The following is a 12,313-nucleotide window of genomic DNA, read 5'->3' as shown; positions in this document are numbered from 1 at the left end:
GTTTCTAAAAGGAAAAGTGACTATGAAAGCTATATATCCACATCAGGTTTGTCTGTTCATTTCTCTTACAATAACTATTATACATTCTCTTGCAATGTCTGGCTGTGAAATTACAGTCTAAACAGCTGCTGCTAATGTTCTAAAACCTACTTTATCTTCTTAAGATTCTTAATATCCTAGATAATATGTAAACAGACTGTCATAAAACTTGCTGATTTAGGACCTTATATTGCTTACAATGTCAGCATTTACTTTGTAGGTTGTGGCTGGGTAATGGAAAAAAGGTGAGCAGAATAAAGCAATTTCATGGAGAGCATGCAGCGGTGCCACTCACCTGCCAGTGGAGAATTATATTCCAGATCAAACCAAGGGTCAGCTTATGATTTCCATCCACAATGTCTGAGCTCCCAATATTTACAAGATCAACCTGTTAAAGAAATAAAATTATTTGAATTAGATTAATAGCAAGCATAAGAGGTTGGTGTCATTTTAATACATTTGGTATTTAACTTTTTTTGGGGGGTGAAGGAGAGGTATGGCCAGGCTAGGATAAAAATCTCATTTTTCTTCTGTTTAGTAAATATCTAGCTCATGTTTTATGAGTGCCACAGTTAATGTGTGGGCAAAAAGCAAGCAATGATGTGGAGTTCCAATTACTCCAGATATAACATGTGAAAACATACAATTAAAATAAATAGTTAATAATAATTTTATAACCATTATATTAAGGTTCTACAAATGCAAATCACAAAACTAAAGGATGACATAGAAAAGCTCCTGCATTATGCTCCACACTACCTTACATTACATACTTTGCTGAAAGCAACACACGTATCTAGACTTTTTAAGAACCTACACAACCAAGGTACTATTCTACATATTTAGATTAAAATAGAACTTATTTTTCCTTTTTTAAATTCTACAATGCAGAAAGCAAGGCAGGATATATTTTGGAGTATAGAGAAACCCATGACTGTGATCTACACAAGTCTTTTTCGATATTAGTTTAGCAATGTTTTTTTCCATAATTATAATATGCATTTGTAACTGGATAATGCACCAGCATTTGTCACCCTGGAATATTCTTTCCTCCATGTGTGAAATGATCCTTCACCCTCCCCCACTTTTTATGCTATCTAAGAATGCCAAATTCAGAGCTGTGAGTGCAAGACAATACAAGACCCACACTTCTGCGTGGAAACTACGATTCTGTATTTTTTTGTGTCCTCACTGTTTTTCATAGTCAGAACTAATATTTGTATGGCAAAGTACCACATTCCTTTACAAACCATAGTCTGCATATCTCTATTGCACATCTGAAGCTATTTGAAGTTACATCGATATGATGAATGAAGGTTTTGCACACCTAAAACAAGCCTTTTCTGTTTTAAAATTTAGGTACATTCATGGATAGGTCATTTTTACCAACCACATATGAAACAGGTATTTTGTCAAAAACTCTAGAACTTTTCTTTAAAACTTTATCTTTATTTTTTCTTTTTTTTTTTCTTTTTGGGGGGTGTGTGGGTGGTGGTTTTGTTTGTTTGATTGTTTTTACTAAAAGAATACATGATTTGCTATTCATTCTAGTCAACAGTGTTTTGGAACACTTCCCAAGTGGAACTTGGACTTCATATCCTACATAACCAACCACAGCCTATATAGCAAGTGATCCTACATGTTCTACAGGCCAAATACTCTGTCTGTTTCTGGAAATGGAAGCCTGGTTAAAAAGAGACTACATCCATTTTACTGAAACAGAGGAACACTTCCCAGTTTGCTTCAGCTTTGTCTGAGTTCATATGAGAGCAATCCCCTGCCCGAACACTACCACCTTTCCACAGGAGAGGGAAAAAAAGGGGGGGGGGGGGGGGGGTGAAATCTGTAAAATGGATTGATTGGAAGAGGCAGCATTTTTAATCCAGATGACTGCACAACCTCAGAGCAAGGATGGCAAACACCACCATTAGTCACAGGCTTTAAATAGCCTTAGAAACATTGATTTTTGCATTCCTGAAGTCCCTCAGAAAACACTCTTGAGATGATTTCGAAGGTTGAGGAAACTACTTCAGAAGCAGATCTTTTAGCTTTATACCGAGCTGATCAACAATATTGTGCACAGCTTACAATATCTTCAATATACGAATACAATGGCCACTGAACGGCCTGTATTTAAAATAATGTTTTTTCTTCTATATTATTCAATCAGAATGTGCTCTGTTTTCATTTGAAAGGGATTGTTCTGGAAACTGAATGAAAAGCACATCAATGGATTTAGCTAATATTTAGTGAGTAAATACTTTTCAAAGCATTTACTATGAAATTTTGTAACCATACAGAATGTATTCAATAAAACCCTTTTTGCATTCTGAGAAATAATGTATCACCGATTTTTTCAACAATGTCAAATATTGCACATTGTGAAGAATTAGAAGCTTTGCCTTCTATTTATTTACATAAAATTCTCTTTAAAAAATCAAGCTAGAGGTCTTTGTGCCAGCCTTAAAAGGTCACTTTCATTTATGCACAAATCTTTAGATGGATAAGCATTACCTTAGATTTATAAAATCGATGACTTTATTCAGCAGCTGAACTCAAGCATGTTTAGTGACCTACTGCAGCTATCGAGAAACCCAATATCATATGCAGCACAGAATACATTATCACTGTTCCATCACATCTTACTGTTAAGTTTAAGCGGATGTTACAGTTTATTTGAATTTATTCTTGAGGAGGAGATATAGTATAATTAGCTGGCCACTGTAAATGCATGCAGAAGTTATGGGTCCATTAGAATGCTAGCATAAGGAAGATATTTACTCTAAAATGATGCACAAGATTCTGGCCTGAAAAGTCAATCTTGACAAAGTAGAATGTAAAGTGGTTTTGATGTGAGTCATTTCCTTAATGTTATGAATCCTACAGAACAGACATCAATGAAAATTTAGCAAAAATATTTCTTGTAGAAAAAAAAATTGTACTTCATAATTGTCAGAGCTTTGTGAGTTGATTTTTTTTTTTTTTTTGGTAGCACCTTCTAACCAGCTATGGATGACTTCTTGTAATTAACCTTTTAAAATGTATATTAAACACCATGCATTACCATAAAATTGTGCATCTTGATCAGTCTTCAAATAGCATTCATTATGGATATATTATTCAAACACTTGCTGGTAGCAGATTGTACTTTTTGAAATACATTCCATCCTGGTGCTGAACCTCTAAGTATCCAAGTCACATTAACAAAACTGCCTTGACTCGAGCAATTGGATACTATATTTGAGAGTTTGACCCCGCACTTAGAAAGCATCAAGCATGCTGTTCTGACCCTGACCAACTGATTACTTACGTTATTTCTCCGCAAAACCTGCAGCGCTTTGTTGACATTGTTCAGAGCATGAACTCTTGTGGAGCCCTTTTCTTTTGCCTGCAAATAAAATAAAGTAAATTGACTGCTCAGAATCAGAAATTAGAATACACTATATATAATCTGAATTTTATATTACACTCCTAGTTTCACATATCATAAGTTTATGACAATATCAGTGAGGGTATTATAATACACTGCGCATATGCACCTTCCTGATACGAAGTAAAGGCATCTGTAAAACAAACTGGATCCACAGCTGGAAGCTAGTTTCGTATCTTGACATTTTTCAGTGAATGAATCATTGAAATATATATAAAATCAGATTGTTTAGGTTATGATTGGTCTTCTGCTCCATAGCACAATTCAGGAATGTTACTATGACAACCCAACAGATAAGTATCAGGTTGTTTAATATTTATTTACAAGTATAGCCTCTCTGGACTTTGATTCTCAAACTTTCAGCCTGTTTCATTACTCTTTTATGAGAAAGTTTCAAAGAAAGATCCCAAGCTTAAAAAGCCCAAGCAGGAACACAAGAGAGGATATTCAGAACTATGTCACTGTGTCTGGTAGATTTAGAATTTCCAGGTTTATAAGACCAAGTTGTTCTGTCTTTTTAGAAGTGTGTAACTCCAACACATATAGACAATGAGTATGAAGTTTAGCAAAATATTCTAATTCTACACATTACATTTTGTTCTGTTTGATACAAATGTCTACTGATACATAATTTCTGAATTACAGCTAAAGCCCCAAATATCAAAATGAACCACGTCTCAGCCTTTTTTCACTTTACCGTGCTTATAAATATGCACACAACAAAGTCAAGCATTTTTATTTTACATACAACCCCAGCAAAAGATTCCTGTCTAATATAGGGTACAGCTGTAGTGTTTCCTCAATTTCAAATGAAAATTGAAGATGTTCAGACTCCTAAACAATACTGTTTCCATAGGCCTTTATTAATGGGGGAAATTAATTGATAACATGCAACTGTTATGACATTGTGTCTTCAATATAAAGTAATAACGTTAATGTATACATACAAGTTTCTGTCCTGTAAGACATTCCAGGAGCTCCAGAAGTCTTCGTCCATCTCGAAAATCGTTAAAAAGATCTTCAATGTGACGTCTTCCAAACTGAAATCAAACAATGGCTTCATTTAGTTCAAAGCAAAAACAAGGAAGAATCATCATACCTAAAATATGGAATTCTAACCAGAAAGCTATAAAAGCCACTGACATGCAAACTGGTTTATTCTGTTTGTGTAAAAACAGTGTGCAAATCCAATTAAATAACAAAGACAAGAAGCATGTCACAAAGTAAAGGAAGAACATATCTTACAACTAAATTCATAGGATTCTTTCACATACATCCATTTTTAATAGAGTTCTTCTGAGTAAGACAGATTGGTGTCTCTTAGGTACCTTCCTTAAAGTAAGGAATGTATCCTTCATTCCCTCTTAAAATTAAACTATTGATATCATAGGCTCTATATGAGCCAGCAGTGTGCCCTGGCAGCCAAGAGGCAAATCACATGTTGCAGTGGATTAAGCACAGCATAGCCTGCTGGCCAAAAGATGTGATTCTCCCACTGCATTTAGCATTGGTGCAGCCTCACCTGGCATACTGTGTGCAGTTCTGGACTCCACAATATAAAAAGAACATTAAGGTACTTGAAAGTGTCCAGAGGAGGGCAACAAAGCTGGTAACAGGGTTGGAAGACATATCCTGAGAGAGGAGGCTGAGGACACTTGTGTTGTCTAGTCTGAAGAAGAGGAGGCCAGGAGGTGACCCCATTGCTTTCCACAACTTTCTGAGGAGGGGAAGCAGAGAGGGAGGCACCATTCTCTGTTCCCCAGAAGCTGAAGACAGGATGTGTGGGAATGACACAAAGCTGTACCAGGGGAGGTTAAGGCTGAACACCTGGAAAAATTTCTTTACCATCAGGGTGGTGAAGCACTGGGACAGGCTGCCTAGAGAGGTGGTTCATGCCCCGTGCCTGTCAGTGATCAAGAGGTATTTGGATAATGCCCTCAATAATGTGTTTTAACTTTAGGTAAGCCCTGAAGCAGTCAGGCAGTTGGGCTTGATGGTCTTTGAAGATCCCTTTCAACTCAACTATTCTGTTCTGTTCCAGTCTATTTGTGAAAAATGTTGCAGATCCAGTAACTTGCATACACCATTATTCAAACAGTTGTCAGAACTAAATATTAATGAAGCTTGAACACAAACTGGTCTTGTCAATTAAGGGGCACTTCAGGAAAAAAATATGAAAAATAATATGCCAAAACCCTAAAAGATGTACCAAGTTGATGTGCCTAATTTTCTCTGTTTCACATGGCAGAAACAAACTTGGAATTGCACGAGAAAAGATAAGTCATAGGCTTATTCTACTGAGGATCTAACAAATATATCTATGTTGATAGGACATACTCGCAATTGTACTGAACCAGGGCTTTATTACTGGCTAAAACACATTTCAAATTTTCTACATAGCATCAGCTAAAGAAGAGAGGAGATACATGAGATTTTCCTCTATGTGATGATGGTAAAAGATTATTCACTCCCTTTGTCATTAAGCCAAGCTTGTGAGCTGGTATTTTGGCTAATACATTAAATTGTTATAATATAGAAGCATAATTTTGTATAGTTCAGTCACTGTGTAACTTTATGTGCACCTATAAATTTTCACATATTTTTGTATGCATGACAGCTATGGAGAACCACAATAAAAAATATTGATTATTTTGTAGAGTGTCAAGTAGATTTACATGGCCACGTTATTTTTAAGTTGTGAAGTTTCACAGATGCTTTGACTGATTTGAAAGGAAGCTTCCATATTTTAATTTGCTAGAATTGACACCATGCTGAACTACATTGCATATCTTCCACTGTTACCACAAAGCAATGTACAATTGGCAATCCATATTACACGGAAAACATTGCCTTTCCTGTTAGCAGAGTTGTTCTGGTACTCACTGTAACGCTCATTAGCACTAGCTGGTATTTTTGTAAGAAATGTATTATTTTGTCAGAAAATATCAATTCCTTCAGAAAGTTTCTTAAACAGAGGATAGAATTAAGGACACTTTCCAATACCAGATTAATTTTTTTTCCCTCAGTCGATATTTATACATACAGCACAAACCATTGGCTACACTGGCATAACTCTTTCCCTTTTTCTCTCACTGTTACTGCTGTTCTGAGGTAGCAGCTCCTTTCAGTCCTTTCATTTTTTGGTAACATCTCGTTTCTGCTTCATGGAACAAACAAATCCAAAATATCAAATATTTTCTACAGCAGTGGGGATCCTGGTTTTCTAGCACAGCTTTCGCACCCTGCTCTATTCATTCTAAGAGCTAATTTCTGCTTAATACATGTGCTGCCATTTGACTACCTAAAATATTTGAAATCTAGTACTGCATAAATTCACATATGCTTTACTAGCCTTGCTTGACCTTTTGAATTCTATCTGTTTAACTAATAAGATTCAGCATTTGCTATGATAAATAGCTTTTGTAAAATGTTTTCAATTATATGCCATTATACAAGCCAAGTCAGGCACAGTATTCCTGAAGTTATATAGTGCTTTCTCTATAGAACACAAATTTTAAATGGCTGACATTTGACTAAATTGGAGAGACTTTACTTTGCGTCCTAGTCTTGCAGAATAGAAGTTGTTTTCGCAGAGGGGAAACACAAGATGTATGCACTTCTAAGGGAACATTTTAACATTTTTTAGAAAGTTTGAGTGATCAATAGACCCTTCTGTAACACTCTGGAAGAGTCATGCCCATAATGTTACTGAATCATTCTGGGAATATGAGCACAATGACATTTTGGTAACAGAATATAATTATATTGCTTTGTATCATAAGGGAAAAATAGAACTAGCCTTCGTAACTGCTGTGTGTCTGTCTTCCATTTTGTAGCATTTAGGCTATCCATAAAGTTTAGGTTGAAATCCATCTAGGGCAGCTGAAAATTCTACTTGACAAAATAATGTTTTGTTTGGTTGTATTTTTTGTTTGCTTGTTTTGTTTTTGTTTGGTTTGGTTTGTTTTTTGTAAAACTTTCAAAAAGGAAATAAAGACATAGCATAGTAGCAGCTACAGCAGGACATTTTCATTACAAATGTATTACAAGTAAACCTTAAAACAAAAGTTACCATTGATTTTTGAGGGTCTTGGAAGTACACCTTCTATTAATCAGCAACGAAAAATACCTTAAGATGCCCTACGCTGCTGCCACACATCTTAACCTTATCCTAAAGAAGGCTCCTATTTTTCTGGCAATATGGTAATTAAGTCTTCGTTCTCAACAGATTGAATGTCTTCAATGGATCGACATTGCAGTAAGTCTTCAGAAACAAAGGGCTCAAAGATGCATCAAATAAATCCATTGTGTTTTCAAGGTCATTGAAAAGTGTGTTTTAAGTTGTATGTAACTTCACAAACAAACGTAGCTAGCCATAGGTCTTTATATATGCCATGGCTTGTCAAAACAAGTGGCTAGTCTTGTACTATAAATTCCTGAAAATAGCCTTGTTTAAAGCTTTTTTTTTTTTTTAAGGTTGTGACTTATAGCTACCTCCCTTTACCTACAGAAGAACGAAAAAGTTCAGAAAATCTCTTGTTCTGTGTTCATGCATGTTGATTTGTAACTCTCCCTGTATTAGAAACATATCTAAAAACCTTTCTTTTTCTTTTTCCTTTTTTTTTCTTTTTTTTTTTTTTCTTAATGAATAAAACTGTTGTATGGTGGAATGCTGGATCATACTTAATTCCCCCCCCTAGAAACATCAATGATAGAAGAGATGGGGGAAAGGAGAGAGAGTACGGGACAGAGGAAGATCTGTAGCTACCGCTCATAGGGTTCAAGGAGACTTTTTTCAGTGTGGTACTCATTTTCCCAAAGCTTGACTGGCAGCAATTTGAAACTAGAGATGACTGCATGGTTTAAATCAATATATAAACAGTCTACAATATTAGTTGTGTAGATCAGTAAATTACTTATCATCTCTCTCTTCTGTACTTGCATATTTCAGGGAGACCAACAATTAATGGAGGGACTTGGGGGTTTGGAGGTAGGAATGAAAAGAACAATGAGAAACAAGAAAAAGAATAAAGAAAAAGAGGGAATAACTGTAAAACTGTTTTTAAATTTTTTTGTTTGTTTAAGTGGAAAAAATAGTAGAGTCTTTCCAGAAGTAAGACTAACAAACAAACAAAAAAATCTAAGAGGAGTTTATTAGACTCTTTATGACTAGAAAGACTCTAGGGTTGACTCTAGCCATGTTTTACGTATTATTTAACCTATTGCCTTTGTGTTAAATAAAGGTCAAAACAGATGATTCTCTTGGTTTAGCCGATATGGCTGTTGGCAGCAATTGCTGATCTTTACATAACATAAGGCGACCTGAATGAAATCCAAGGGATTTATTTTAAAAGAAAATCACAAAAAATGAGTTACAGGAGGGAAGATAAGACTCCTGTTTTATTATGGATGAAATTAAAGTTCCAACTTCAATAAAGACAGAGGAAAGTTCTGATTAGAATTCTCAATATACATTCGTTGCATCTCATGAAGCAAAAAACTCTGTTAACGTGGCAAACTAAACAAGCCTTAACCATAGAATTACAGGGTAAGGTACAATTAAAGTCTCGGGAGAACATGGCCACTTGCAGCAGTGTCTTCCCCCAGATGTTATAAGGGAATGAAGTGTACTTGGAGTACTCCATGCATTAACTCAACACATGTACATAGTCTAGAACGCTCTCAGCTCTCAGTATTAATTAGACTTAAATAATACAGAAAATGTACTAGTTATTTTCCAAACTCAGACAAGAACTGAACCAATCCAAAGAATATTATTGAAAAAGACAAAAGCAGAAGGAAAAGAGAGAAACAAGCAAATCAGGAAACAGACTGTAAGCGTCAATACATAAATATAGCTGAAAATTTTTGGTTGTGAATATATTTAGAAATCTTAAAACATCAAGTTCCATCCTATTCATCTCACTATTATCTAATTTCATTGTCACATTTTTGTGGCAATGTATTCCTGTGTTCTTCTTTCCAAAGACGCAACACTATCGGGTCTCATTCTCCCCATGTAAATTTAACAAATAAATATAATAAAAATGATTTAATCAGCTCATTCATCACATGCATTATGGAAGAAGCTAATATTACAGGAATTATTACATGAGAATATGGTATTCCATGAAAAGCTCTCTGTTCAGAGCTACATGCAAGCTAGTAATTGTGAAAAGAATACCAAATAATTGAAAAATATCTTGCCCAGAGAGGGTACAAAGACATCTGTTCATGAACATTGTCTCTCTCTTATTACTCAGTGCTCAAAAATTATAAGTTGAAGCTCCAAAAATTCTGAGATTTGTTTAAACTATTAGCAGACATTATTTTTAGACAAAATTAGCATAGACAAATTCTATACCAAAGGAAAATAGAGGAAAAGGGAGGGGAATAGGAGAGGAGAAAGGATAGGATGGGAGGGGGAAGGAAGGAAAGGGGAAGGAAGAGATGGGAAGGAGACTAAGAACAAGTCATAACTTTAATTTTCTCTCACAAGCTGTAAGGGTAGAAATGTATTTTTACTTCCTGAGAGTCTCAAACAGTCAGAATTTAAAGCAATGAGTACATAACAACTCCAGCAAAATACATGGTAACAGAAGATTGTAATACTGCTAATATTTAAGGTTCTTTCACATGCTTTTTTTTTTTTTTCCTGTTTTATCAGAATAACATATCATGTATGCTTATTTTTTTCAGAAAAAACTACAGAGGGTTAAAACTTGGCTGAGGAAGAGATCTTAGACTTTCCATTTTCCTCTTCAGACAAGTATGCATTTAGATTACACATTTCATATGAGGACAAATTAGACTGTAAGAGTATTATTACATAATACAAGTTGGAAGCTATTGCTTGTGCATTTGACAGTATTACTGGCTTATTATTATCTTTTCATCTGGGAAATTTAGCAACAGAAAGTATCAACAAATAAGAGATCGAAGGTGAATAACTTAAAGCAGAAAATGACACTGTAAAGACAGAGAATTCAAAGTTAGGCATGACAATAGAAGATGTAAGGTTATATTAGGTTTTAGCAGGAAAAATAGGGTTACAATAAAAATAGTGAATGCAGAAGTCCTTCAGACTCCCGGGACAGTTAAATAACTGAGACCTTAGCTTGGGACATTATCTGTGACTCTGGGAGGGGCAAGAAAACCAGGCAGCAGTGGTTGGAAGGTGCTGCAGCACTCTCCAGCTGTGCCCCTAGCATGCTGGGCTGCAGAAGAAAAGAGCCAGAGGTGCCCTGCAGTTTGGCTGTGACCTCAGGGCGCTGATTACTACAAAAATAAGAAGATGCGATGCTAGCCAGAAAGGCAGAAGGACATAGGCCACAAAGCTTCAAATAACTTTTTCAAGTGCTTCTCTCAAGTTTAGTTTGTAAACCTGTAAATTTTGCTGAACGGATGTCAGAAAGAAAGAAAATCTTGACTGGCTTACAGATGCTACCCTTTGTAAGACTTTCAAGAATCAGCCTTTTCTTGAAGTCAAAATATTTGATGCCTCACTCTGTGAAACAATAAAGAAAAGCTATTGAGCTAATCTCAACAGATCTTTCAAGTCAGTTTTAATAAAAGAGGGATTATTAATACTTGCTCTTGCTCAGCTAAATATATTAAAGATTGAATTTCTTTCCCAGACACATTCGTTTATGGTTTGTTCAGTTCTGTTGGGAAGTTCCAGGAAACCGACTGACATTTCCTTTCATTGATGCTGGATTACTATTACAGCATCAGAAGATATTGTCCCTGTCAGGAGGGAAGGACGATGCACTGGGCACAGTTTAATTAGGCCATGGTTTTACAGACTCATGGGAAGCGGAGAGCAATAACTTGAACAGCTCAAGCTGTCATTTCTCCCTTCATCCTTCTCTCCTGCTGGAAAATGGAGGCCTTTGTTCTTCCACAGCTGAAACTCAGCACCAGCCAGTTTTAAGTCAAACATTGCAGAAGAAGTTTGTTCCTGTATGGTCACAGCTCCAAGCTTTTGTTGAAGATGCCTTTTTTTACAGTCTAACTTCAGCTTTCAAGAAACTGCACAGAGGATTAACTGACAAACCTGGTTTTATAAAGTTCCATACTGCTGACCGGCTGAGAGGAAGGTGGAAAGCCCTTCTCTCAAGATGCCACTCTTCTCAAAGGTGATGAACCTAGAATTACTATCCCTTTCAAAAAGGTAACTAGCACGATGCCTGCAGCAAGCCAAGAAAACCCAACTCTCCCCTCAAACAGGGATGTAGAGGCAGGTGTTACTAATCCTGTGAAGAACATTTGTGGTTGTGGGACAGGATACATGCTCCTGGAGTAGAAGCTGGTTTCATACCCAGACCATGATGTTCAGGTGATGCCACCAGACCCATCTGCCACTTCAGTTCTTGTAAAAGAGTATTTTCCCCTCAACACAAGGAGTCACTGTACTTTTGTAGTGTCGTTTCAGAGAAGGACACTCACACACCCTTAAATTTCTGAAGAATTTTCTGTTATTTTCATTTTGAGATACATCAGAAAATCTGATTGCAGGGACCATGCATATCCAGAACAGAGAAATACAGACATAAAGACAGACCTAATTATGTTAGTCTAGCTAATCGCTCATTTTCATAGCACTCAGGAACTTGTTTGTCTCTACATTAACTGCAAATTAAAGAAAAATCAAATAAATTTATCATTTATCCATTTATCAAGTAAATCACACCTCATCTGTTTTTTCAGACAGATGGCAACCACTTTGGAGTTCTGCACAATCCAAAGGCATAGAGCTTACCAAAGGAGGATAGAGAGGCGTGGAAAAGGTTGATGTCAAAAAAGTAGAAGGGTTCATTGACAGATGGAGAGCAGCCTCACCAG

General features: G+C 36.0%; 1 protein-coding gene across 22 annotated transcripts in view; it reads right to left on the bottom strand.

Moving 5' to 3' along the window:
* Positions 1–12,313, bottom strand: part of DMD (dystrophin) — a 1,241,121-nt gene that overhangs the window by 866,316 nt on the left and 362,492 nt on the right. For all 22 annotated transcript variants that reach the window (XM_080576230.1, XM_080576221.1, XM_080576232.1 and 19 more), the window contains 3 exons: positions 4,417–4,509; positions 3,350–3,427; positions 335–427 (listed from right to left, as the gene is read on the bottom strand). In XM_080576230.1, the coding sequence (XP_080432356.1) occupies positions 335–427; positions 3,350–3,427; positions 4,417–4,509 (264 nt within the window). The remainder of the gene's footprint in view (positions 1–334; positions 428–3,349; positions 3,428–4,416; positions 4,510–12,313) is intronic.

The sequence above is a fragment of the Anser brachyrhynchus genome (assembly GCF_964034855.1).
Source record: "Anser brachyrhynchus genome assembly, chromosome: 1".
In the NCBI taxonomy this organism is placed as follows: domain Eukaryota; kingdom Metazoa; phylum Chordata; class Aves; order Anseriformes; family Anatidae; genus Anser; species Anser brachyrhynchus.
The sequence above is the reverse complement of the archived record's forward strand: the minus strand, read 5'-3'. Positions and strand labels throughout refer to the sequence as shown.